At 34.7% G+C, this 27,494-nt stretch overlaps 1 protein-coding gene across 1 annotated transcript in view; it reads right to left on the bottom strand.

Annotated features, from left to right (window-relative positions):
- EYS (eyes shut homolog) overlaps nt 1-27,494 on the bottom strand; it is a 1,011,092-nt gene that overhangs the window by 847,142 nt on the left and 136,456 nt on the right. The window contains exons 9-11 of the mRNA XM_076332996.1: nt 24,747-24,913; nt 14,444-14,697; nt 3,539-3,643 (exon numbers count right to left, since the gene is read on the bottom strand). Of these exons, the coding sequence (XP_076189111.1) occupies nt 3,539-3,643; nt 14,444-14,697; nt 24,747-24,913 (526 nt within the window). The remainder of the gene's footprint in view (nt 1-3,538; nt 3,644-14,443; nt 14,698-24,746; nt 24,914-27,494) is intronic.

A 27,494-nucleotide genomic window follows, 5' to 3' on the forward strand; every position in this document is an offset into this window, starting at 1 on the left:
GAAACAGCATAACTGTTAACATAGCTTTCTTGTCGGGTTAATGAACCTTGCTTGTTAATCAGGCTAATTAGCTTGCTTTCTTCAGATCCAACCAAATGGCTACACCACACAGTACAGTGAAGAATCCAGCCTTTCATCCAACATGTTCGCATTCTCATTGGGGCAGTTATGCATTTCCAGACACAACACTATATATCATGTGTAACCGCATGAGCTTTTGAAAAAATATATATCTTAATAATAAAAATTCCTACTATTACATCCACTTTGCATAAAGAAACTGTATAAGATAAAAGAAGATACAAAACACTCTTTCCTTTCAAAATATATAGGTTTACTCTTTATGCAGCATCTCTTCACTATTAAACCATGCCAAGATCCTTCATTAAGCTATCTTCACCCACTGCTAATACAAAACTCTTTAGGAGTCCTTCCAGATTTATCTTAGCTTAACATTGAGAGTTTCTGAAGGGAAAACTAAAAGGAAATTAATCCTTTTCCTTCTAAATTGAATGTCAAGATAACTTATGCTCTCATATCCCCAAATAAATGGCGTTTCTGTTATGGCTTAATTTGAAGAAAAAACTCATTAAATTTTAATGTATGTAACTCCTAACTATGATCACCTTTAAATATTTTAGTCGAAGTTACAAAATAGTGCTGCTCACTTTTGACATGGCAGAGGTGATACTGACATATTTCTTGCTCAGCAAAGGTATCTTAAGCTGTATCTAGTAAAATAGAGTTACAATTCCTCATAAAATAATAATTTAAATAAAAATAGAAATAGAACCTCCACTGCATATAGAGGAAAGCTCTTTATGTTCATTATTTGATAATATGAAAAGTCTAATTCAGGAAGACATCACCATGCACTTAAAAATAAGATGCAGCCAGAGACTGTTTCAGACAACAGCAGGCAAAGCAGAAAAGTGGAAAGATAACAGCCACCTACTTAATGAATAAAAATGTATTACAAAGGAAAACAGGCAGTGAAAAACAAGTTGTTGGTGGTCTAGTCAGACAGAGTTACAGATACAAGTATTTTAATTTACAAGAACTTGATCATTAGGGTATATCCAAATTCTCTGTGCTTCCTTGTATTTTGTTATTGAATACATGTGATTTATTAAATGTTTTTATTATTTATTTATTTACTTTTACTTACTTGCTAAAAACCAGCAACTACAGATCCTCTGATAAGCAAAACTTATTTTTTTCAGAAATCCAATATGACACTGGTTGTCAGTTTAAAGTATGGAGGCATAAATTGTCATTTTTCACTTAAGGATTAGCTTGAGTTAGCTGCCTTATCTTTTGAAGTGATACTCTTGTTAGAATGAAGCTAGCAGTAAAAATATCTAGTAATGTAGCGACTTTGTTTTCAGGCAATTTACAGACATTATCTATTTAATCATTGCAATATCTTTGTGAGATGGTTACATTTGTTTATTTACACCTTCACCTAGAGAATATGAACTGGGATATTAATTAATTTACCCAAGGGCACAAAGGGAATCTGTATCGCATTTAGATTAAAATCCTCCTCTTTTCAGCTCATTGTTAGGTATGCACACCACTACACAATTTTCCCCCTCTCTAATTCAGCTTGCCATCATATTAATATGTAGCTGCAAATAGTAATATAGAAAGTCGTAACTCTTTTCAAAAATAACTAGTCATTTCTACAGATAACCTCTGGTTCACTGTGAGTTACTTGATCCTTTGACTGATGATGATGAAGAATCACTGCTATCCACAGTATTTTAGTAGAGTCAATAGAATGAAACTCATAGTGTATGTGTGTCCATTACATAAACCTCATTGTTCCAGATGAATACCTGGATTAACCTCAGAGGCACAACACAAAGGAATGAATAGTCACAGACACTCAAACCATACATGCACACACACACCAAGAATGATAATAAAAATTAATTGGATAAGGCCTCTCTAGAGAGTAACTAACTTTTCTTTAAAGAAAGAGGCACAAACGACCTACTAAGACAACGTCACAACAATTTTCTTTCCTATCACTGACACACATTTTGCTGTGTGAAAGAGATCTTCTTTCAGATCTGTGGAAGGAGGTGCAGGATCTTTGTGTCTAAAATCCACTGTATGTAAGTGTTAGGGAACACCAATGGGAGTTAAACATGGGATAGCAAAGCAGTGCCTTGAATGTGAGAATCTCCATCTCAGAAGAACAAAGGAGATAACGTTTGTGTTAATGTTTAGCTACAGCCCTTATTCAGTAAAACACTTGAACACATGCCTTCATTTGTCCCAAAGAAGCAACAAACATGAAAACATCATCTTACCTTTGAAGTTATAACTCAGTATTGTCTTCAGTTCCCAGCTCAGCAGGATACCATCCTTACAGCATTTAAGGATCTCTTGATATTAAGTACATTAAATTCCTCTTGAAATCAGTTGCTTTGCTTGAGAGGGATGGCTGGACACTTGTGTTTCACTACTCTGACATTTCCAGGTTTTACTGATCACTATCAGTTTCTCTTCTAAACACCCCTGTAGTGTAAGCCTTCTTAGACCATGACTGTATAAAATTAGTTTTTCTGACCTTATTTTCCATAGTAACAATGAGCTCGTAAATGCACGTGTCAAAAACAAAAACCTTTTTAGAATTTATCAGTAATTTCTTATCCATATTTATGAATGAACTTACCAGTTGTTAAATCTCTATCCCAGCCTCCTTTGGCAACAATGATTATAAAAAATGGAGAAAACCTCTTGGTCAAAGGATTTCTAAGGTCAGAAATTTCTAGGCCACCCTTTTCTATGTTTTCTTAGTCAACATACGATAACATGCAAAATCCCAAATTATACAATGTGTATATAATTAGCAAAGCAAAATCTTCAATGTTGTATTTCTTTCTCCCTTTATTTTGCTGGGTCTTTTTACACCATGTGCTTAGTTCAGTTGCCACCTGGCCTGATCCATCTTGGATGTCCCTTATATCATGTACCATATCTTCCAGCCTGATACCTGATATCTTGGATACTTAAGGGCACTTCAGATGGCACAAAGTGCACATGCTCAGGCACCAGTTTGAGGTCATACATACTTTAGAGCAGTTTTCAATTCTTTTAGGTGTGAGTAATGTGGCCAGCAGAACAGGATTCCAAAGACTGGAATTTTGGATGTTTGCTCAATTTCAATATATTTTGCTGCCTAAAACCTACACTTTTTTGAAGGAATGTGTTGCTATAAGATGTCTATAGAAATAGACACTAAATAATTGGAAATCTCCAGTTCTGTCATATTTCTTTACCAGTATGTTCCAGTACTACAAGTACTTTTTAATACAAGAAATCTGTTATTTATAAAAATTAGTCATAGGCAAATTGTCATGGACACTCATCGAGAAAATTTTCTTTTTTATTAGTCTAAATAACTACCTTTCAAAATGTAAGAATAATGTTTTCACCATACAAGACTTTATAGCACCCAAGTAACAAATATAGAACTCACACACTATGCCAAACTAGCAATTGTATAAAAACTATAAATGCTTACCAAAGGGGCAATTGCATTTGAAGCCATTTATCTCCTCCTCACAGGTTCCTCTGTTCCAACAGGGTCTATCTAGACACTCATTCATGCGAACAGAACATGTTTCTCCTGAAATTTTAGATTAAAAAAAAAAAAGACAAATGTGCTGATGTGTTCAAATCAGAGAGACATATTTGTAATGAAAAAAGACTATGGGATTGTCACAGTCTAAATGCTGACCCCACTGTCTAAGGTGCACTTACTGAGTACACAGGGATACTGATAGATATCCTGTCATGAATTTTTCTGCTTCATTGGTTACAAGACAGTCCATTTTGACAGGCAATGTTGGAAGCATGACAATCAGGAAAATAGAAAGCTTTCCTACTGAGGGTATGCATAATCCTGGAGCTTTTTTCCATTATACAAAATTACTATATTCAGGCAATTTTTGTTGAGTTGTGTCAATCGTTTTCTTTCATTTCACTCACTGTCTCCTTTGAAAAAGAATGGCAAAGTATCATTTCATATGAAAATCAGGCCAACACTAATTTACAGACAGTTATGTGTAACGGTAGAGTTCAGCTTATGTTCTACAGAAAGTTGTCAGTACTATGATACCGGATGTTTCTCTTTCTCCATGTAATACAAAAGAGGAGGACGATCAAGTCACTGAAGAATATTTAATGAGGCAAAATACAGATGACAGGGAATGAAATAATTAAGAGCAAAGGTAAGAAGTATAGTGAAATTTAGATTTGTAATCTACAGTAGGGGTTGCTTTGATTTGTAACAGGAAAAGCTATTTCCAGCCACAGGAATATGGAGGCAAATCATATGTGCAGTACTTATCACAGGTCAGCAGTGTACAAAGCATGCTAGGCTTTCTGTGAACCTCACAGAAGAAGATAAAACCAAAATGAATGCTGAAATTCCTCTGAATTCTTTGCACTGTGGAAAATATTTGGTCTCTTATCTGCAGCACACATACATGCCCTCTCATACAATCATATGAACCAAGACAGTCAGCTCTCAAAACCTGTATTTTGTGAATCTACTAGATATAAAAGACCTTCATTGGAGAAGCCCATAGCAAGACTAAGGTTCTCTTCCACACATAAACTTATGACAGAGTGGCTCCTATTAGGGCTTTTTCCTGCCTCTAAACATGCTCTGCATTTTTCATAAGACTTCAAGATATCTGGATGAAAAGGGCGAGGCACAAGAAGATACCAGGGAGAGTTCAGGCAACTCAGTAAACTAAAAAGCTATCTACTAGCAGCAGCTGCTGAGTGCTGCTTAGAGTGTGCTGTGGCACCAGTGAGGAATACAGACAGTCAGGACTGGCCAAAATATAAATCCTTTTCTAAGTTCTTTTAATTTTTTTAAATTTTCTTTGAAGTGCTGATAAGGTAACAGCACTATGTGCAACCTTTCTGATCTAATTCTGATATTTTGCTTTCCTTATGTTTTCTAGTTCAGATCCGTTTCCACAGTTAAGTCCCTGATTATCGTAGGTCTCTCTTGAGGAAGATAAATGGAAACGCACTGGCATCTGTTTTCTTCTTCTGCATAGACAAGTGGAGAGTAGCGCAGAGTTTCTTCTAGAAGTAAATTATCTGGCCACAATCCATGGGTAAAACTGTAGCATGTACAAGAAAAACTCCTTGAAACAGATTCTTTCACCTCCCTTGAGCTGTTGTGTACTCCTAATAGATAAAAGGTTAAAATAAAGCAAATGCTTTATTTATTCCCCAAATTCTAAGGGAAATAAGGGAATGAGATCATCTTCATTTACTCACGATATCCAAGATTTGTGAACTTCTTACTGCCTTTTTGTGAAGATGAAGATGGCTCTGTTTTGCTCTTGAAGCAGCAAAGGTATCTTACTGAACTGGGTAGTACCATAATTTTAAGACATGGCTGTAACAGGTGTAACTACAATTCCTTGTGAACTGTTCTTATCCATCTTCTTTGAATTTCTTTTCTTTTTGGGGTAGGAAATTGGGTGTGGCATTCAGCAGGAAAATGAGTCAACTACATGTAGGCTTCTGACTACAGAGCTATACTTTAAAACTGAGCATTTAGGGTGAAATTAAGTTCCCTAAATGTCAGTATCTAATGCAATATAGGATATCCGATACTCAGTCTCAGGAAAATAGTCCTTAGGTGATGAAATGGACAATAAGCAGAGACAGTTGCAATGGTTTTATAACGGTAACATAAATTGGTCGTTCAGGCTGGAAATCCTGATGGGATGGTAGGAAACAAGAGAAAAGAACAAAGACACAGAGGGCAGCTTTCAACTGAGGACTATTTCCAAAAAGGAACAAAAATTAGCATGTACTGGGCAAGGTGAACACTTTGAGGAATTCAAAAGCAAAATGACACCTGACCAAAAGGTTAATTCTGTGGCCATGTTTTGACTGAACTATATGAAATGATACAACACCTGGGGAGTCCTGAGAAGATGATGAAATAATGAAGGCTAGAGGAATTTGGGACATGAGATGAACATTGGAGCTTTAGCTGTGTTGAGGAGTAGTGACAAGTGACACAGTGATTGTGTGTAGAAAAGGTGAGACAGGAGTCAAAGCCATTCTCCCATTCCAAGTCTGACAGGAAGCATAATGATTCTATCAATATGAGAAAGGATGCAGAAAAAGGTAGTTTATTTTGCATCTTCATTTGGAAGAAAAGAAGTATCTGCTATAATGTATAGCTAGGAAATTCTCACCAGTGGCATCAGAAAACGAATTTCATTTCTGATATCATGTCACTAACCCACCTTATTTTAAGACTTCAATGAATACAGTTTTTCTTAATGTATTAATCTATATTGCAACACTCCATAGATTAAAAGATTTAGTTCTAATTTAGACAATTAATCCCAAATGTCTAAATTAATGCTGTACAGTAGAGATATACAAGCTACACTTCTTTAACAGAAAACTATCTGGTTTCAGGTATTTTGCTTTTATTTACCTATGGCCATGTTAGATGTGTATGAATTCCATTCTTTATTTAGGAGAACAAGGAAATGGGAAAAAAATCCCTACTCTGAAAACAAAAGTGCTGATTTTATGCTGAAGGCTGTTATTACAACTAAATTACTTCAGTTGACAAAGAAACAATTACATGCCACTCAGCCTCATCTGAGTTATCAAGCACTGAGAATACCTTTCTCATAACTGATGAAAATATTTGCGAAAAACACTGACTGATTTACAAGTTGTGTTAGCTAACAGTACTTGCAGAATGATTTAGAAAGATATCAAACTTTCTGAAATATTTCAGTTGAAAATGCTGTTAACACATTAAATACAGATAGTTCACTCTTTTTTTTCCTGACAAACTTGCCGTACTCTTGACATACACAGATAAGACTTTAGTTTCTATGCATCTCTGTTACCATTCCTTCAAGATCACTTTTTTTGCTATCTAGCCACTGAAAAATATACTATTTACAGATATGAAAAAATTATATTATTTTTCATCTAAAAGTTAACAGTGCAGTTTTGGTAATTCTGTACATCTCCAAAAAGGCTAGGAGAATAACATTTTTTTCCTATGAATCATGTTAAAACTTGGAAACGCCTTCATGTTTTAGTGCAATTTCTGCCAATCAAATGCATATGTAGTGAAAAGAAAGGCAATTGATTTTTTGTGTACTGTAGACAATAACTAGCTCTTCTGGTTATGTGCATAACATGGAGTGCCTTTAAACTGGTAGTTGCACCTGACAAAAGGCATGTCCCAAAACTTCTTGCAAACAGTTGCTAGGGTAATTTAAGAATTCATGTCCTCAGAGTACAAAGGCAATATATGGACAGTATTTTTTTAAATGTTTCAGAAAGAATCAAAGAATCGATGAAACTACTGTGAGACCATATTTTCTGAGTATTCGAGACATGAATATGCTGGACATGTACAGAGAAGACTTTTTTTTTCAGTATGCAGCTAATCTTTGAAATGGATGATGAGAACCTTCTTTGAACATCAGATAAAAATCACTAATTGGCTACAAATTACTTTCAACATCAAAGTATGTTAATATAAATATTTTCTGGGTTTACATTTTTAAGGTTAATATTAATACAACACATCCAAACATAATTAGTAGTAAAATGTAATATTTAATTAGTTATTTAATAAATCATAGCTTAGGGTCTGAATTCCTAAACATTTCTAGGGATCATGTCACCAAATTCTGAAGTACAAAGAGAATGTTAAAACTGATCATGAGCCGATTCTACTTCTATTAACTCTATAGTGTGTTTTACCCTGTATAAATTTACAGTGTTCTTAAAATATATAACAAATAATTGCAGTTGCTTAGGAAAGTCTGTCACTTTTGCAAATTGCATGGCCTGATGTTTAATAGTAACATTTTTGACAGGCACATTGATGATACGCAAGGGACAGATTATTCTGCAGGAGCATAAAAGTCTTGAGAAGAGCCTAAGGACCTGAGTAGGTGCATGCTAAAAGATTTGGCAAAGGTATTTAACCCTCCACCAGCGTTACTGATGTAACTTACTCTGTTTAAAAAAATCATACTATTTTAGCAAATGGAGAGGTTCTGAAGTTTTCAGGTAAATAAAACTGGAGATCAAAGACAACAAAGAAATATTCCTTTTCATAAGTATAATGAATGAAGCTTCACTGAATATTCCTTCACTCCAAAAGCAAGAGCAACTCTGTAAGATCACTAGATTGAAAGTTTGCACCTTTCAGTTGTTCAAACTTTGGATGTTTTATTTCTGTTTAACTTAAAGAGCTTAACTTCACACTTTATCTGAACTAATTGAACTATTTTTAGATTTTGCAGAATATCCACAAAACTCATTTTTGGTTTGTTATCAGAATAAGTTTAACTTCATATCATTCTCAAATATAATATTCAGACATTAGAATAAAACTGGAATTGATTTGAGAGCTTATTTTCTCAATGTAATACACATTATATATAAGTATCTCTTATTAATTGCAACCACTATTATTAACACCTCTGTCTGAATTACAAAACACATGCAAAAATGTCAAAATACAAAGTTTCATTAGCATACTGTTTATACCAACCTTTGTTTTATAGGCATGATGGAATATAAAGTTTGACAATGCAAAGGCAGACAGAATGACCACAATTAATAAAAAGATGTCTAAGAATATTTTTTTTAAACTAAAACTCCTTACTTGAGGAAATATTACTTCAAGACATAAGCTGAATCTTTCTATTCCCAGATCAGATGAAAAGCAAATGATTTAAAATTCTACTTAATGTAATCTTAATGAAGTACTGCTGAAAAAACAAGAGGGGTTTTTAAAGTTCAACTAATATCCAAAACAGTAACAATATATTTGAAGGTTGTCTTCACAACACTCCTGCCTTACTGTCCACCATTCTGTAAAATATATATAAATGTAAATCATTCAAGTCACATACCTGAGAACAAATGGTGTAATTTTGTTGCTTTCTAAGCAACATAAGTTATTGTGTTAAATGAAAGGTATCAGCCTGAGTAACATTTATGCTTACTTTGCAGAAAATACAGTTATGAAAAAACAAGACAGACTGTCCAGGTGTGGCCTTAGTGAGCTTAACTGACATTTCCCTTTCTCAACTTTGTTGCTCTACACACTTGGTCATTTTTTTCTTTTATTCAAGGTCTTTTCTGTGTAAGAAATTGCAGTAGTTAAAAATCCAAAACAATTTTATTTTTTATTTATTTACTTCATACAGTCTAAACCTTTCTATGAACACTTATTCTAGATTGAAAGTGATTTATATGATGTTGTCTTAAACCACTTCACTGGCTTAGCTTCTTTGAAAGAGTTTTAACTCGGAGAAAGTCTGTGGCTCTTCAACTGTAAATTGCCAAAAGCCCAGCTCATCTCTTTCCAGGGGCTTACACTGTATATCTGACAGGCAGGTTGCATTGGCACAGGGTGCCAAGGATAATCAGTCTCCCCTAGCAGAAAAAGCCAGGCAGAGCCCCCACGGAGGCTGCACTACCTGATGCCCTGAGTCGCACACCCAACCCAGCCTTGTTTGGTGCTGGAGATGTGGGAGCAGATATGAACTGTACTCACAAGATGGCTTTGCCCCATTAAAATAGTAACTGTATGAATGGAAATGGAAGCAGGTAATGGAGAAAGGGCATGTGAACAAACCAGCTGAAGCCAGTTGCCTTCCTTTGTGCAGCAGAAATAATAATTTCATAATTTCCAGTGATGCTGCTAAGATAAGCAGATATCAGGGCCCTGAGAACACTAATAGGCCCCAATTGCCGTAAGCAGCCTCACGTGGAACCTTCCCACACACCCTGCCCATTGTCCAATGAACTCTGTTTCAGCTCAGCTCTACTCAGCTGTAGGCACCCAGATCTGGCCTGAGCTATTCCATAGATGTGCCTGTTTCCAGTCCTGCTTCTGGCCCTGTCTCAAGAATGGACTTCAGCCCACACTGTAAGTAATTTTTCTCTTTGGATGGACCCCAATGTACATACATTGTAGCTTTGCCTCTGATCCTGTTTCCTACTGCTTCTAACTTGCTTCCACGGATGGACCCTGGACCTGTTCCATTGCTTGCGATGCCTGGGGCTTGTGAGGTACCCTGTTACCAGCCCCTGGCTCTGCCCACCCTGTTTAGATGCTGCAGGACTGTGCCTTGCTTAGTGATGGCACTGCCTGCACTGGGGTTACCCTTGGATCCTGGTTTGCGGCTCCCCTCATGGAGCAGCCTTGCTCTTGCTGCTCCCTGTTAACAGTGTCAATCTTCATTACTTATTAGGGTGTCCATCAGCTGTTCTAGACTTTATTTGTACAAGGGGTTAAGTGTTTCTAAACTTCCTGTGTTGAAAAGGATTGGTTTTCACACAACTTCATGTTTTTTCCTTCAAGATTAATTTTTCTTAATGGCATCAAGGATATACTCTTCACATGTATCACAGAAGGGTGAAAATATTTTAAAAAACATCCAAACAATTTAAAACCAATGAATAACTTACTGAAAGTACAAACACTTAAATACTTCCTCAAATAGACTCCAAATGTTAAGTGGACTTGTCTGATGTATTTGTGCAAGAAAAAAAGTAAAAACAAAGCACAGAATTTTAAAGTAATAGAATGATATTAAAAATGCCCACATGCCACTTTCCTCTTTTGGACAAAACGAGAGAATACTGAAGAGCATCATATATAGACTATATTAATGTCAAACTCAAAAAGCCACTGGAAGGCCTACATTGGTGATGAGCCTTAATACTGTTATTTGTTACATACGCATAAGTAAAGCAATGATGGATCAGTATCTTGCTATGTGAGATACAGTATATATTCAGAATAAAAAGATTTTCCAAATCTTAACTATGCAATCAATATCATATAGATACAAACCCTCAAGAGAAACCAATGAGGCAATATTGCCTATCTACTTAGAATTCTCAGCAGCTGTCTTCACATTTTTGTAGGCATCTAAACAAACAAGAGCTTTAATGAAGGATGTGTTTGGATAAAGATAACCTTTTTTCAAATACTTCCAAGAAGAGCTTCTTTTAAACCAGAAATGAAGCACAGTGCTATTTGTTTAGAAATACCAGTCATCATGAGAGTTGGAATCAGTTAATGCTGAACTCTCATGTTTTGAGATAGAGTTAACACAAAGATATGGAAGAAGGGATAGACTGGGAATGACTTTGAAGCTGAACAGAATTACATTATGTTTGAAGAACTGAGCCAGGAGAGGGCAATATAGAGGGTCGTCACATGGTCAGAAGGAAGGGATAATTTTGTTGAAAAAATTATTTACTCAAATTTAAAGATCATACTGCAAAATTCCAAGTTTGACATAGGCCAATTTCTCTTGTAGGCAGTGGAGAGTACTCCAGACATCTACAAAATGTCTCCATATTACAGTTTCCATCACAAGTACAGTTTACAGTTCAAAAGGAAAGACTGTGGTACATGATGTTACAAAGTATTTGTTTTTACTGTGCAAATACCCAAGACTTGGATTTTTTATGAACTTGTTTTTTACCAAATCAGATCATGCTTTTCATGTTGACAAATCCCATTACAGTGCCTGAGGGGTCCCTACCTAATAGAATGTAAAGAATTTGAGAAATGCTGATAGACATCAGATCGATCAATCATCTAGACAGAGGAGACAGCTATGTGTTGTCCACGTAAAATTTTGCTTCTGAAATAAAAACTGATTCTAATGTTATATCAAAGAGTACCCAGGGATTTGTTTATTAGCAGGAGAGAAATCAAGTTGGTGACTGGGAACTCATGGCTTATTTACAAATCAATGAATCCTAGTACACAAAGTATGATAGTTCCCCAAATACGTACAGAGTCCTGAGCAAAATAAGTTCTGTTTTACCCTTTAGTTTATTTACTATTGCCTTTGATATTTCATCTGAAAGTGAATTTACTATTTATGAAGAAAAATGAAGTACATCTGGATATGTAATAAAGTTGAATTACAGAGAAATGACATAACAAACACACACAAAAAAAGAAAAGAAATAAGAATAAATGTGTTTCTTTAGTATTACACTGAGATACTCTTCACTGATTCATAACGTGCAGTTATGACCGAACTTCAAATCTGTTCTGTGCTGGAAAATATCCCAGGATCATAAAATGTTGGAGACTATATGAAAATGGAATTGCTAGGGTAGTGATAACATTTTTATAAGTTTAAACAGCCTGTTATTAATTGTTTGTGGTTTATACTCTCTGAAAAATCAGAATTCAGTATATTCAGTACATGTGATAATGAGTTACACTAAATGACTGATATTGTGAAATTTAATTTTTCTTTGAATTTGCTTCTATGGGAATGCTATTATACAATATGTCATTGGGTGATAAAATTAAAAAAAGTATTTTCTAGTAATATATCATTATATCATTTATATAATCAAGTCCTCATGTTCACAGTCACAGAATGGTTCAAGTTGGAAGTGACCTCTGGAGGTCATCTTATCCAACCCCTCAGGCAAAGGTGGCATTCAGTACCTCAAACTTTTCCATGTCTGGTGGCATCAGGTTCCTATCTCATTGAGCAATAGGCCCATATTTTCCCTACTCTTCCCTTTGTCACCTGTGTCCTTGTAGAAGCCCTTCTTGTTGTCTTTCACATCCCTTATCAGATTCAACTGCATTTGGGCTTTGGCTTTCCTAACCTTATCACTGCATGCTCAGATAACGTCTCTGTATCTCCTCCCAGGTTACCTGTCCTTGCTTCCATCCTCTGTATGTTTTCTTTTTTGTGTTTGAGTTTGTCCAGGAGCTCCTTGATCATCCATGCAGGCCTCCTGGCATTTTTGTCTGACTTCCTGCTCTTTGAGATGAACCGCTCTTGAGCTTGGGGGAGGTTATAGGCTTTCTTGGGCCCCTCTTCCCTCCAGGGTTCTAACCCATGGGACTCTTCCAAGTAGATCTTATACCCCACTGTATTGTCCCTGCAGGAGATATTGGGGTGGTTGAAGTCCCCCATGAAGACCAGCAAAGTACAAAATAAGGGTTGACGTTTCAGCAGCAAAATGGAAATATATCATGTTAGATTTTGTACAGGTGAGCCAAGTCTTTTTTTTCTCTTCGCTTGTAGTCAGACATTTAGTTCTGCTATCTTAATGGAATTTAGGCTACCTGAGGGACAATCCTCTGTTTTGTTACACATTTATTAATAAATGAGCATGAAGAGGAAATATCATCTTTTATTAAATGTGTATTCAAATGACCAAGAAATTATATACTCAAATTGAGGACAACAAATCTGCAGCTGTATATCACATACATAAGTGTATGTATATATGCAAATGAATATAAACATATTTGAAATTAAAAATGTTAGTGCTGAAATGTTAAAAGTAAGTGTAGCTAGCCAGAATTTATAATGAAAAAATAGCACTGAAGTTATAATTACTTAATAGCTCAGCACTTTGGCAGTGACCTAGAAAGATCCAAATACAGGTGTTATCTCAGTGGTTTAACTGGGACTTACAAATCTATTACTACGCATGCTCCCTGAATTGGAGCAAGAACCCTCAGCAACTTAGAAGAATAAGCTGCTAATTAATGATTACTTAGTACAGATGACACTGTTGCATGCTATACTATTTATTTTTGTCTTTGTTAGTGGTAGCATACCACAGATTGTCAATGAAGATAGAGAAGCTTTCAGAGCATTAATGCTTGTGCTCAGTGATATAGACTAAAGGCTGGGAATGCAACACTTCAGTATTGCTGAATCCAAAATGATTTTCTGCCTCCCACACATAGTCTGAGTATCAGGGTATTCACACAAAACAGAAAATTAGAACAAAAAGGAATCACGTTGTCAGCTTGTGTGGGATTCATCTAACCCAATGCAGAAATCTGCAGCCCATCTCATCCTAGAACAGATGTCTATGATAGGCAGATGCCCTATCTCCACTGAGTAGAAGGGGAGTCTGAATAACTCACTCAAATATAGCTGTTTATATTACATACATGCAGAGAGATGATACTGCTGATCTCATGCTTAGATTTTCCTGTTCTGTACCAAAACATTTGTTCTTATCAGCCTGTGTATGACTAAATCCATGACACATAAGACTGCATAACAATGAAAATAAAAATAATACAATTAAAATTGTGTTTTGGAACTTGATCAATTTTTTTTGCCAACGGCATCAAAGCTCATGCTCAGAATTGTACATTTAGTGGAGAGAAGGTCAGCTGAGGAACAATTAGGAGACACAATCTGAGTTTCCATGCTAATTCAGTTAAAACTCTTGTAAGTCATACAAACACACAAATATAGACATATTTTTGTATATATATAAAATTGTTATTAAATGATCATATAAACATCGCTTACATAGAATTGGACAACAACACCTGTAGTACAAGGCACTTCAAAACAAAAAAACTTACCTTTGAACCCAGCAGCACAATGACATGAAAAGTGGCCAATTAAATCCATACAGGTAGCTCCATTTTTGCAAGGTGAACTTGAGCATTCATTAATTTCAACTTCACAGAAGGGTCCTTCATATCCAGGCACACAGTTACAGCTGTAATTATGCAAGTGGTCCTGGCAGAAACCATGTTCAGAGCACTGGTTTCCAATGCAATTGTCTATATCAAGTTCACAAAATGTGCCAGTGTAACCAAGGGGACATATGCACCTGTTATTGAAATAAGAGGAGAAAAAAAACAAAACAAAACACAAAACAGTGTCTTGAATATATAGGTCAATAATGACTAATGATGTTAACAATATTTTTACTTTGAATTACTCACACATAAATGGATTGCAATTTTTTCCAGTCTTCTTTCTTTACCTTTAATTAGTCACTAAGTAACTTTGTTTCACATAGACTGCTTGCAATAATTAAATGGAACTGCACAATAATCAAAATTCTAGCTATTTATATGGGACAAACTAATAGCTATACAGCTTTTAATATCAAGCTTTCAGTGACAGTATTCACATAGAAAATTGGTATAAACTATGAGTATTATGTATTTTAAGAATTTATTTTCTGAAAATTTTTACTTGCTTGCTACAATATCACTAAAAGAAAAAATAGTATTACATCCTGCTTGCTCTGGACATAAAATCAGTATAAAAATGCTTTATTATTAGAAACAAAGGTTGCAATTTCTGTCTGTAACTGAAAAAAATAACAATCTATACAATTTTAAAGAAATCATGCAGGATATTTTTTTTCCCACAATGTAGGATGACATATAAATTGTATAAACTGGAGATGACTTTTTCATGCTTCCCTTTCTCCCAATTTTCTTTTTTTTTTAATGTGTGAATGAAAACAAACCTGAATTATCTCATTATTGATCCACATCTCATAAAATTAGAAAATCCCTTGTACTTGGCAATATTTTCTTTGATTGATCCTCTCCTTATCATATCGAGAGGTCTCCTCACATGGGAGGAGATAATCTTACAATAATCTTACATATTCTTGATCCATAGAGATGTTATCTAGAAGCTGGAAAGAACTAACATGTTAAGGAAGCCCTGATTATAGCAATTTTCCCTACTGATCCATCTGGTAGAAAGGATATTTTTTTCTTTATTTTTAACAGAAGTGAATGTTCATGTGGCTGTTTGTTTCATTCCTTGATTATTATTCCTGCATTTTTATGTTAGACCCATGGAAATTTCCACTTAGATATTTTCGTATCCCTATCAAATTTCCAATGGGATAATTGTAAGTCAGTAGGAAAAAAAAACATGTAAGAATCTGTGTACAGAAAGGATCCTATAAAAGTTAGCATGATGGTAGCTATTTTGAATGTCATTTCAGAAAAGCTTTTTGCAATATAACTTTTGGACTAAGGAAGTTATAACCATATCTATCACTGGTATACTTTCTCTGTTCAGTTAGGCTCTAATTTTACCTGCAATTCTTCTTGGCAAGCAAGAATTTGAAAGACCAAAGAACTTTGTCTATGTACAAACTAGAGATCGTGAAGGGCAGAATACTGTGGGAGCTCCATCTATCATAATACTAATGAAATACTTCTGAAGAAAAAGGAAGAGGGAAAAAGGATATGTATAAAATGAATAGCTCCTAGTGTTTAATCCAATTAAATATTTTTTTTCCTCCCAAGGTAATCTTTGGACATTAGTACTACTCTGAGAGTTCAAAAGTAGCTTCAGAGCACATAGAATATTAGGTGATTTTTCCCTTTCATGTTGTGACAAAAAGAAACCTACAGTAAAGAAGCTATCTTTATAAGGAGATAGTGTTGGTTGTTATGTGGAACTCTACAGTGGACTGAGTTTGGAGGTGGTTTAGTCATTTTCTTATAATTAAAAAGCTTTTAATCTATGGAAAAGCCAGGTACTATTAGAAAATAAAATGGTTAATTCTTTAAACATCAAAATCACCAAGTGATTGAGCCACAATCTTTACTTTTTATATGTGTATAAACAACAGTCAGCTGCTTTCCTTTCCACTGGCTCCTTGTAGGAAGGTCCAGGCTTCCCAGTCAGACTTTTGTCAACTTTGTGTCTTCTTGATCCCTAGGAAATTTTTTCATAATACCTGAGGCCTGGCTTTGTGCTCCTTCATGTCTCAAGGTGCATCTGTACAACAGTTTTAGTTCGAATGAGGAGAAAAGTTTTATGATTAATTTCCTGGCTGTTCCAAACAGCAGTGTTTTTTATCATGTTGCAGAGCAGTATCAGAGCATGTAAAATTGATTTATTTCAGTTAAAACTAAATCAGTAGATGTGGTCCTTGGAGTACAGCTAATGCACACCAACTGCTAATGGGCTTTTAGTCAATGGACCAAAATAGAGCTTGCTTGAAGTAAGCCCTCCATATCTTGTATAGTGTGGTTGTGAGTTCTGCAGCACCACCATTTTTGCTTTACAGATTCATTGCTAGTGTACTGCAGTACCTACTCAAGTAGGTATAGCTACTGTATTCTCTCTTCCAACCTCAGTCACTCCTTCGGAAAGGAGAAATCTTCCCCTCTTCTTGAGAGCTCCAGCTGATTCTGTTTCTCGCTTTTTAAAGGAATGAAGTTCACACAAATCATCTCATACATTTGCTTTACAGCTAAATGTAAATGTTGATTTACATCAAATTTCATTATGCATAAACATGTAAAGCACATGCACTTTTAGTTACCTTTTGCTGCACAGTTTCTGAATCCACCAACAGTAAAACTTCAGTATGGAAACAGCAAACAGTCATACTAATTTTTCTGGTGCAGTTAATAATTTTATTTCCTTGGTTAACTATTATGTAGTCAATTTTTTTTTTTTTTTCACAGTAATGATTACTCTGTGCATTGTGAAAATACAGCTATTCAATCATTCTTTGAAAACGTGGCTCTTACAATTAATATTGAATAGAATATTTAACTTACAGCTCTCCTTAACAGGAAAGAGAGGATAAAGAGAAGGCATTTTCTATCATTTCCTTATTATTACTGGTTGTGTAGCTTATCTTCAGAGACCACAGGAGAACTATACAGAAACAGATGTAATGGAGAATCTTATAGTTTCAGTTTTACGCTTCTGATTCCATACTACAAGCAATGATGTTATGAGTATCATATTTTTCAGTGTTTCAGTGTCTGAAGAAATCTAAAATAACTAAGAATGGAATGTCCTTTTTTTTTCCTGATGAAATTATAACTGGATGAATTTCAATTTAATATGGCTCATCTCCTGCAGCAGATAAATTAAGCTCTTGGTTTTTTTAGACTCTTCATTTCATATTATTGCTCAGGAAAAATAAAACAAAATCATGAAGATTTCTTTTGTCACTTCAGTGTGAAAAGTTTGCTTGGTTTAACTACTAAGTATAGGTTACTGCTTTCTTGAATATACAGAAGCTGTTGTGGGTTTTTTTCTTCAGTGTAAACATGATTAGAAAATGACTTTGAAACTGGATCTTCATGTCATGTGAAACAAAGTGGCTGATTTACACACCTAGTCAAGCCCAAATCTGTGGCAGTGGCCTAAAACAATGTAAAACTACAAGCTAATGGTGCAGAAAGAGGTTTTTTTCTGTTAGTGTTTGCCAAACACATACATTAATGCAAATAGGAGTATTCTAGTCCTCTTAATAACAAGTTAATTTCTTATTGTGTGTTGAGGATTAAAACATCTAAGAATCATTCATTTATTGTTTATAATCCAGACTGAGGTTAAAAGATGATAGGATCCAGAAGTTCAATAAATTCCTTATAAACATAATTTATAATGATCTACATCAAATTTAATGGCAGGTTTACAAATAACTTTAGTACAAGGCTAAAATATTTAAATAAATAAGTTAGTAATAGTCTTTATTTAAAATCTGTACTTTATAATCAGTCTACTTTTCAATAAAAATGGGCCATTTTTACACGGTAAAAGTCTAAACTAGTCAGGTCTAAGTTTGGTGCATTTTTTGTGAATTTAACAGCATTAACATATAACAGTTACCACTTACTTTAATGCACTATATATTCAACAGTATTATGTACAAAGCAGATACGGATTGCACTGTGCATATTTCTTAAATTTAATGTATGATAGTGTAAGTGCAGTTCTATGGGCTTTGGATATCAGCATCTGACTGCATTTATTTGTAGCTTTAACATATTTGTAAGATTCTAAATGATCCAAGATGTTTAATAGATGTTATCATTTCATCTCTAAGTCAATCTATGAAATGGGTCTTGAACACAGTTTCGTTAAAAACTGTGCTGGTATAACACTGACATAGCTGAACTTCAAATATCTTTTCCTGTCTGTCTTTGAAATCATATCAGGACCAATGATCTCTAAGTAATTAAGTCTTTTACACCTGTAGTAGGAAAAATACCATCACCACATTAGATTTTAATGAATATGACCTTGCATTAATACTTCAGCAGCACTAAAATACTGAACATGATTATCAAAAGTTTTGAATCATGGATTGACTTTCAGTTTTCATTTGCTGCAAAGCTAAAATTCTTCTCTACAATAAATTAAAAAATAATTTGTATACAGATATATACGATACCAGAATTTTTATTTGTGAGTGAATCTCTAGCTCAGGAAACATGTTTTTTGCCCTTATCAGAGGGATGCCTCAGCTGTGTGCTGACACATCAGTGCAGGGGATCAGACTTGCCATGGCCTGAGCTGGGTTTCAATGATATGACCCCTGCTCTGAGGCCCAGTGACTACCGCCTTCCCTGCTCCTGCTTCAGCTCTGGGAATGGCCCCCCTGGGGAGGGGGGGGACGCTTCCCAGCAAAGACTAGGAGATGCTAATGACACCCCTTAACTACTTTCTTAAGGAAGACTAAAATGTCAACCTTACAAACTGGGGGAATGTTGAAAGGATGAGCATGACACCAAAGAAAAGATAAATATGAATAAGTTTTGTATTAACATTAATGGGTATAACAATAATTTCTTAGCTTCACATATATCCTCTTTTGTCCATAGCAAGATTTTGAGTGTAACAGATCCTAGGAGGGAAAACCAATACCTCAATGGTTTTGCTACAAACATGGATTTTAGTAGTGGATACCAAACTCAAGCCACAGTTACCCTATTGTGGATTGCTTTGCTCCCACAAATATCATGGAGATGACTGTACATTGCTACTCCACTGCCTAAATCTAGTTAACATTGCACAACAATTTGATATGACTGTGAAATAAATGTTAAATGGAGATGCAGGTAAGTCAGGCACAGAATTTAGTCTAAGGAGGAACATGTTACTCAAGTGCTGATGGTATGGCATAGCTGCAATTTCTTCCTACCAATATGCAATAAGATATAACTTTTTATTACCGAAGGTCTAGAACAGCAGGTGTGCAGGTAAGCAAGTTGGTACTAGTTAGTCCAGGCAGGGCACCTGTCACAATGTCACCACAGACTGCCTACGCTAAAGAAATGTAGTACGACTTGTGCCATTGAGTAAATAACTGTGTACAACGGATGAATATTCAAAATGACTGAAAAAAGCCAAAGACCAGACTGAAGATGTCGTTATGCTGATCTGTGCTAGGAGGCGACCCAGCTATTTTCTATCTTGAGACAGAAGGCACACAGGAGCACTGAAGCTTGGCATTAGCAAAGGCATCCCAGTATCTCTCTGCTTTGTTTTTTAATAAATGTTTTGGGTTTATTTATTTATTATTATTATAGTAGTCCAAGCAGATTAACTGCATTTACTCAGTATTAATTATTTTGTTTTCTAGTTGAAATATGAACTGCACACACATTCATAAATGGACTAAAAGGTTATCTAGTTTCACTCTGGCTTTTTGTAAGCATCTGCATTCTCTGCAGAAAAGCTGTTGTATAACTTATTACAGAGATATTCCCTAAGAAATTGTGGCATATATTCACCTACCTTCTGGACTTGTAGCAAAGTGACGAAAAGTATTTTTTCTCTTTCTCTAGTGGAAGAAGCCTATTATTGCTACAGAAAACTGAGTATATCATAGTACTAACTTTATATGGCACTGCCAACTAGGTCCTGCAGTCAAATTGCATATATGGTATAGAATGAATAAACTTGAAAAGGGAAAATTAGATATATTAAAAAAATATAATCAAACAGCTTAATTTATCCAGCTGGCAGAAAATGGAAAAAGTCAAGGATGAATAGAGTAACAGAAGCTTTAAATTTTGTGATAGTGTTGTGGTTTAACCCAGCAGGCAGCTAAAACACCACTCAGCCGTTTCCTCACTTCCCCCCGCTCCCCACCCCCCCCCAGGGGGACTGGGGAGAGAATCAGGGAAAAAAAAAGTAAAATTTGTGGGTTGAGATAAAGACAGTTTAATAGGACAGAAAAGGAAGGGGTAATAATAATAATGATAAAAGAATATACACAATAAGCGATACACAATGCAATTGCTCACCACCCGCTGACCAATGCCCAGCTAGTTCCCGAGCAGCAGTTGCTGCTCCCTGGCCAACTCCCCCCAGTTTATGTACTGAGCATGACATCACATGGTATGGAATATCCCTTTGGCCAGTTGGGGTCAGCTGTCCTAGCTATGCTCCCTCCCAGCTTCTTGTGTACCTGGCAGAGCACAGGAAGCTGAAAAGTCCTTGATTTAGTGTGAGCACTACTTAGCAACAAGTAAAACATCAGTGTGTTATCAACACTATTCTTATACTAAATCCAAAAGACAGCACTGTACCAGCTACTAGGAAGAAAATTAACTCTATCCTAGCCAAAACCAGGACAGATACTCAAAAGTTTTCTAAATTATGTTTACTTTTCATAATCTTGCTGTCATCATGCAAAAAAGTGTTTCATATTCTAAAGCATTTTATTTAACAATGTGTCACTAGGTAAGACTTTACTCTTTCCTAGTGAGATTAATTCAAGACTAAATTATACATGCTGAAATTTATATACTGAATATTGAAAAATGAGTTGGTAATTCAAGCTTTACTGTACACCAAATCTAACTTCTTAATTGGAAGTTTTCCTGCATAAAAACTCATGAAATGCTGATCTCAGAGCTATATCTACAGACTAAAATACATTTTAAAAACATATTAGTTTATCATGATGTTTTAAACAGTGGTAAATCCTACAGTACAGCTTCTTCAAATGTCTTAATCTAATGGTTCTCAGTCCTTCCTGCCAGGCTTTCCTGGGGCTATTGTAAGTGTAGAACTTCATCTGAACAGATTGGACTGAAGAAACAGGAGAAACAGGACAGGTAATAGAAAGTACATTGAATTTTAAATTCTGTCTTTTCCCTCTGTTGCTTCCCTTCACTAAATAGACTACAGCAAAATATCTATTAGGACTTATTTCAGTTAGGATCTTGGTTGTCTGATACGTAATGTCGGCAAGGAATAAATTTACAAGGGTGAAGAAAACAGAGTAATAAACCCCCCCTTGGATTTTAAAACAGGAGGATCAACTCCTTGAAGGGTTCTTTCACTTTAATTATTCATTAAATGCTTCTTATTGGGCCATGTTAAATCAGTTCTTCTCTCTTTTCTCCTACAGAGAACATAATGAAACAGTAGAGGTTCTTTTGAAAGGAAAATTCAACACTTTTTTACGTAGCAACACTGTCTATTTATTGAGGTAACGAATCTTCTCTGTTTTTTCTCCCAGATATATGTGACCAAAGGTCAAGAGATTCTTTTGGCATGTGGATGCAATTGGTCTATTGCATGGTATCTGCCAGATTCATCATATCAACAGCTACACCATCAACCCAGTGGCAGGAGCAGTAATTCTGTGGAGAAGTTATCACTTTAAATACATGCTGATTAACTTATGTTATGATATCTCAAACAACCCAGACTCAGCTGGAAGTGCAATAATTCATTTGAATTAATAAGAGGTTTTGTGTCAGTGTGATTGAGGCCACTTTAGTTGTAAGAGAAGGCTCACTAAACCAAAGGAGTAAAACTCCTGACTTATTATTGTGATTATATTGTTCTTATTATGTAGCCTTACTAGGCGTTATACTATATCATAGTTTTAAAGTCCCCCTCCTTCACCCAGAGCAATTCCCCATCCTGAACTCAAAGGAAATTCTCTGCATATATTAAATATACACCTATGTGACACTACTGTCTGAACAGGAATTTCAAAATGGGAGGAGAAACAGAATATGCCATGGTAAGGAGATAGAAAGTTAGAAAAATTACATACAGCTGAGTGCTTATTTCCAGTCTGGAAAAACCTGACAGCTTGTGGAATGCGAGAGCTTAGAAGAAGGGGATGTTCTTGAAGCTAAGCTGGATACTTTCCATGCTTTCCTAGTCTTAGCGTTACTATAACAAGCCACAACTGGAACAATACATTATGACCAAAGTTTTAATAATTAGAAGTTAAGATTTCTTAACTAGGAGAAAAGTCTAGAGTTTTACACTAATTTTCTATAAATAAAAAACTAATACATAACATTTTGGCTTACTTAATAAGTGGAGGAGATAAAGGTAAGTGATATTTTGCATGACTATAATAGCTTTAAAAATGGATCTCAGTAGGGCTGTTAATGGCACTTACACATCTAATTCTCCATATATTCTGCTGACAGTTTTCTTATGTCTTCCTGAAACTACTTTGCATCAAATACAGCTCTTGATAACTGTCTTACCAAAAGTGATACCCATTTTAGGATAGAAATGCAAATTGCAAGAGTCTTTTGAAAAACTTGGGTGACTACAGTAGTTACATTCAGCATTTCCTCTCCTATTCTTTTGGTTTTAATGGTGTATTGGAAAGGGGAAATGGCAATTGTTTCACCTGCTGACAATAAATAACTTGGGAAATATCATTATTTTTAAGGAAGAAATAAAATAGTTCAGTTCTTTTAAAAAATGCTTCACTGTCACTGAGAAACAACAATCCTCTGTTGACAGAGCAGGTATTATACAGTAAACACTCCACACATTGTCTTTGCAAAATAACCAGTTGTGTTTCTGTGGGGTCAGGTTCTCTGATAACAAAACTGTTCGCTAACTCATCTAGAGTCAGGATCTTAATGGTATGTTTTCTTGTTCCTTAAATAAACAGACTGATCTGTCAACTTAATTTGTCTTTTAAAGACTGAAAAAGTAAGATTCTATATTTTGTGTCAGTAGCCTGAGTCTGGATTAGTGAGCTAAATTCAAAAGGTCTTGTTTTACCAGAAGTCTTCAGACCTACTCATTTCTTGGTAAATGCTAGTGGATTTTGTAAGGTAAACATGGCTTTGTTCTTCTATCAGCATTCTTTTCCTGATACAGACAGGAAAACCACAGATTTATCAGTCAAATAAAATGTCAAAATATGGTCCAGTAATTTGATATGAGAGTTGACTGCAAGCTGGCAAAAAGGAAGGATGTATACATCGTAAGGACTCTGTGGCAAAAATTCCTTTTAACTCTGGTATATTGAGAATCATATACTTATCTGTATTTGTGTGCTTATTTGGGGATTTCAGTTATTATTACAGAAGATCCTATAAAAAAAGAGGTGGAGTGGAAGAAATTTTTAATTACTTCTATTTTAATTTTTTCCACTATTGCAACCTTTTCTAAATAGATACATTAAAGCATATTAATTACAATACTTCTAAGTACAGGACACAGTATAAAATTAAAGCCTTTCAAAATACATTCACAGACATTATAGAGAGATTTTAGTTATTCTGTTTTTTGTAGAGGAAAAATAAATAGTTCAAGTCTGGTAAGAACAGCTGAACTCTGCTTATTGAAGAAATCCTTTTCCATTTATTTTTTCCCCATACTTTTATAGAATCTCATTTTCAAATATCTACAGCATGTAACAGCTCACTAAGGAAAGCACATACTTGACAGTTTTGTCAATACCTAAAAAAAAAAAAAGGCCACAAGTAACTCAGCATTTCAACTATTCACTTGAAAATTATAATTCAAGTTTTAATAAGAAAATTCACTCCACGTCACACTCCAGGCTCATAAGGTGTTTACCATTTACTAAAGTAGATGATTTTTTTATGTAAGATTTTGCATAGTTGGTTTAACTTCTTTGTCCAGCAAAGAGGAATATTTGTGAGGCCTTCCTGTGCAATAGTTCAGACTACACAGTCTTACTGAATGAGCATGCTTATTGAAAGTTAGTATCTATGGCATTTTATAATCTGAGAAAAATATTGCTGCAATAGCAACTCCCTTTGTAGTTTTTGTTGAAAGGAAAAATATCTTCATACGGCATAAACTTCTTTATGAAGGCTTGTATGGAAAGCATCATGTTAGTACCTGTATTTATTAATTTCATCTTCACATGTGGCACCATGTTGGCACTGGTTTACCTCACAGTCATTAATATTCTCCAGGCATGTTTGTCCTGTCCATCCAAGAGCACAGACACAGTGAGATCTCTGGTTTTCTTCATCATAGAAACAGCTACCTCCATTTGCACATACCTGAAGATGTGAAGTACAAATACATAAAGAGGTTTTTCTCTACATGTTGTTTTTTTTTCCCCAAAGATTTTAACTGAATAAGCCATTGGTAATAAATATGGTTATTTAATGTTTTTATGTTGTAATATTGCAAAAGACAGATCTCGAAGAATCTAAAATACTGAATGTCATTAAATCAATATATCAATTCATTGTTTGTTTGGAAAGAGGCATTTATGATTCAATTTAACAGTGCCATTTTCATAACTGACCTTAAAATGTGCTTGTTTTAGGAGGGATGATAGTGAACTAGTCTGATATTTTTTCATTGAAAGAGTAGAACAGCTGTTCCTATGCTTAAAATCTACATATAATTTAATCAAATTTGTGGCTATCAGGAAAAAAGACTGAATATTTTTTTTAATTTTAATCTTAATTCTGATTCACAACCTATCCTTGAAACTTTTTTATTTTTTATATATATCTTATAAATATATCTTTTTATATATATTTTATATATCTATCTATCTATCTTTTTTTTATATATATATATAACATCTATGCTCTGGAAAGACCAGAACCTTCTTTCTTTTCAACCTGCAGATATTGAAAAATTAATAAACCTAGACTGGAACAGCATTTTTTCTTTTAGCTTTTATTTGCTAATATTACTTACTAAAACAGTGTATTTCCCATATTCTTCAAAATTACAGAAAGTTCTAGGTTGGAATGAATGCTCCTTTCTTAATTTTATTTTTAGGGTACCATTTCATTTCCATGAAAATTTTACCAGTGTAAAAAAGCATAATTACATTTTCATTTCAAAGCAATTAAGACCTCTCCTTCTAATCAATTGGTTTATAAAGAAAATGGTGTCTAGAGGATGAGCTAATGCACTAGTACTTCAGTTTGATTGAGTCTGAATCTCTTTATAAAGTCATTAAGATTTGTAATAATAACAGTTCTTGGCAGAAATCCTCTAATATTCCTTTGTCTTTGATTGAGTTTTAAATTGACCTTAAAATTAAGAGATTTTTGCTATGCTCTCAGTACTGAATTTCAGACTTAGGGTCCTTTTTCAATAGGACAACTTCTTGAAGAAAAGCACGGCTCAATGTAAATGCAAAGAAAACTCCTGTGTGTATAGTTTTGGAAATTTTCTCTGTTTTGATTTTTATGTGTCTTCTTACCTTTTTATTTAAACATTTCTGCAGGATTTTGTCCTGAGACTGACTATTTTGTCAAAGCTCAAATAGATCAAATAAGCTTACACTCGAGAAAACCATCTAGAAAAAACTTAAACAATTAAGACAAAAGTTATATTTCAATATTGCCACAATATTGTATTCATTATATTTTTATGTTGTTTTGACACTATACTGTGAGGAAAGGTGTTACCCTTTAAGATGTTAGTGCAATCTAAAGCAGCTTTAAATTAAAATTAAAGCTACGGAAGATATTTTTAGCATCAAATCTAGTTAGTAGTTTTCTCTATCAGATAGATTTTTATCTCTATATTATTTGATATTATCTATCAGTTTAAATATTGAAAACTGAGTTAGAGTGATTAAGGATTTTATAAGAAATTAAGGCTAAATACATTTATTAATCTATTACTAAAGTCAAACTAAATACCACAGCATTGTGGTTTTCTAAAGTTACTACAAAGATTTGTTTGTTAATTTTTTTAATAGATGAAATACTTTTAAATGAAAATAAAGAGACAAACAGACTTTTGGAAAGAGCAGCATCCTCCCATTGGTCAGCTTTTTCTTTTTCCCAAAGTAAATCTTGCTCATAGTTAGGATTAAACACAAATCTTATGATTTAACAGACCATAAACAAGGGCTTTTCTGGTCAGTCTCATTACATTTCTGTCTATGGCAAGAACTTTAAAACAAATCTACCTTATTACGTAGTCTTGATAAAAACAGAAGAATCACTTCCTTCTAATATCAACCAGGAAATGTTATTACAGCAAGGAAAGAAAATTAGTCCCTAGATGATTACATTTTATTCTTCTCCTTTCTTCACTCTGCAGTAATTGAGGGAAGTAACCCTGCTATATCTCTGTCTCTTCTCTACACATCATCTGTTGTCCACTGTTCGAGACAAAACACTGTGCTAGAAGGATCTCACTCAGTGCAATCATTATTTCCTAACACTTCTTCCATCTTACTTTTCCTGGAATTCTCTGCAGTTTGAAGGAAACTACTTTTTATACACACGCACACACACACACACACACACACACTCTCGTTTCCCCCCCCCCCCCGCGCATATAATTTTACTGCAGTCTTCACGTTTTATTACTGTAAAATCGATTGTACCTGGATATTCAAAATTTTCCAAAAGTTAATTTTAGTTAATCTGCCCTTTGTTATTTCCTGGACTAGCGGTACATTAAGCAAGTAGATTAATTTTTTTCCTTAAAACAAATAAAAAACAAAAAAATCCCTCCTCAAAACAAAAATATCAGAATTTCAACTAGGAAACTACTGCTAGAATAATTTACTGTAATTATCTTATCTCCTTTAATTCAAGCTGGAGCAGGTGCATTGTTTCACTAGCTTGCTTATGAGGTTACTACATGAGAAGCTAA

This window comes from Aptenodytes patagonicus, chromosome 3, assembly GCF_965638725.1.
Source record: "Aptenodytes patagonicus chromosome 3, bAptPat1.pri.cur, whole genome shotgun sequence".
Lineage (NCBI taxonomy): Eukaryota > Metazoa > Chordata > Aves > Sphenisciformes > Spheniscidae > Aptenodytes > Aptenodytes patagonicus.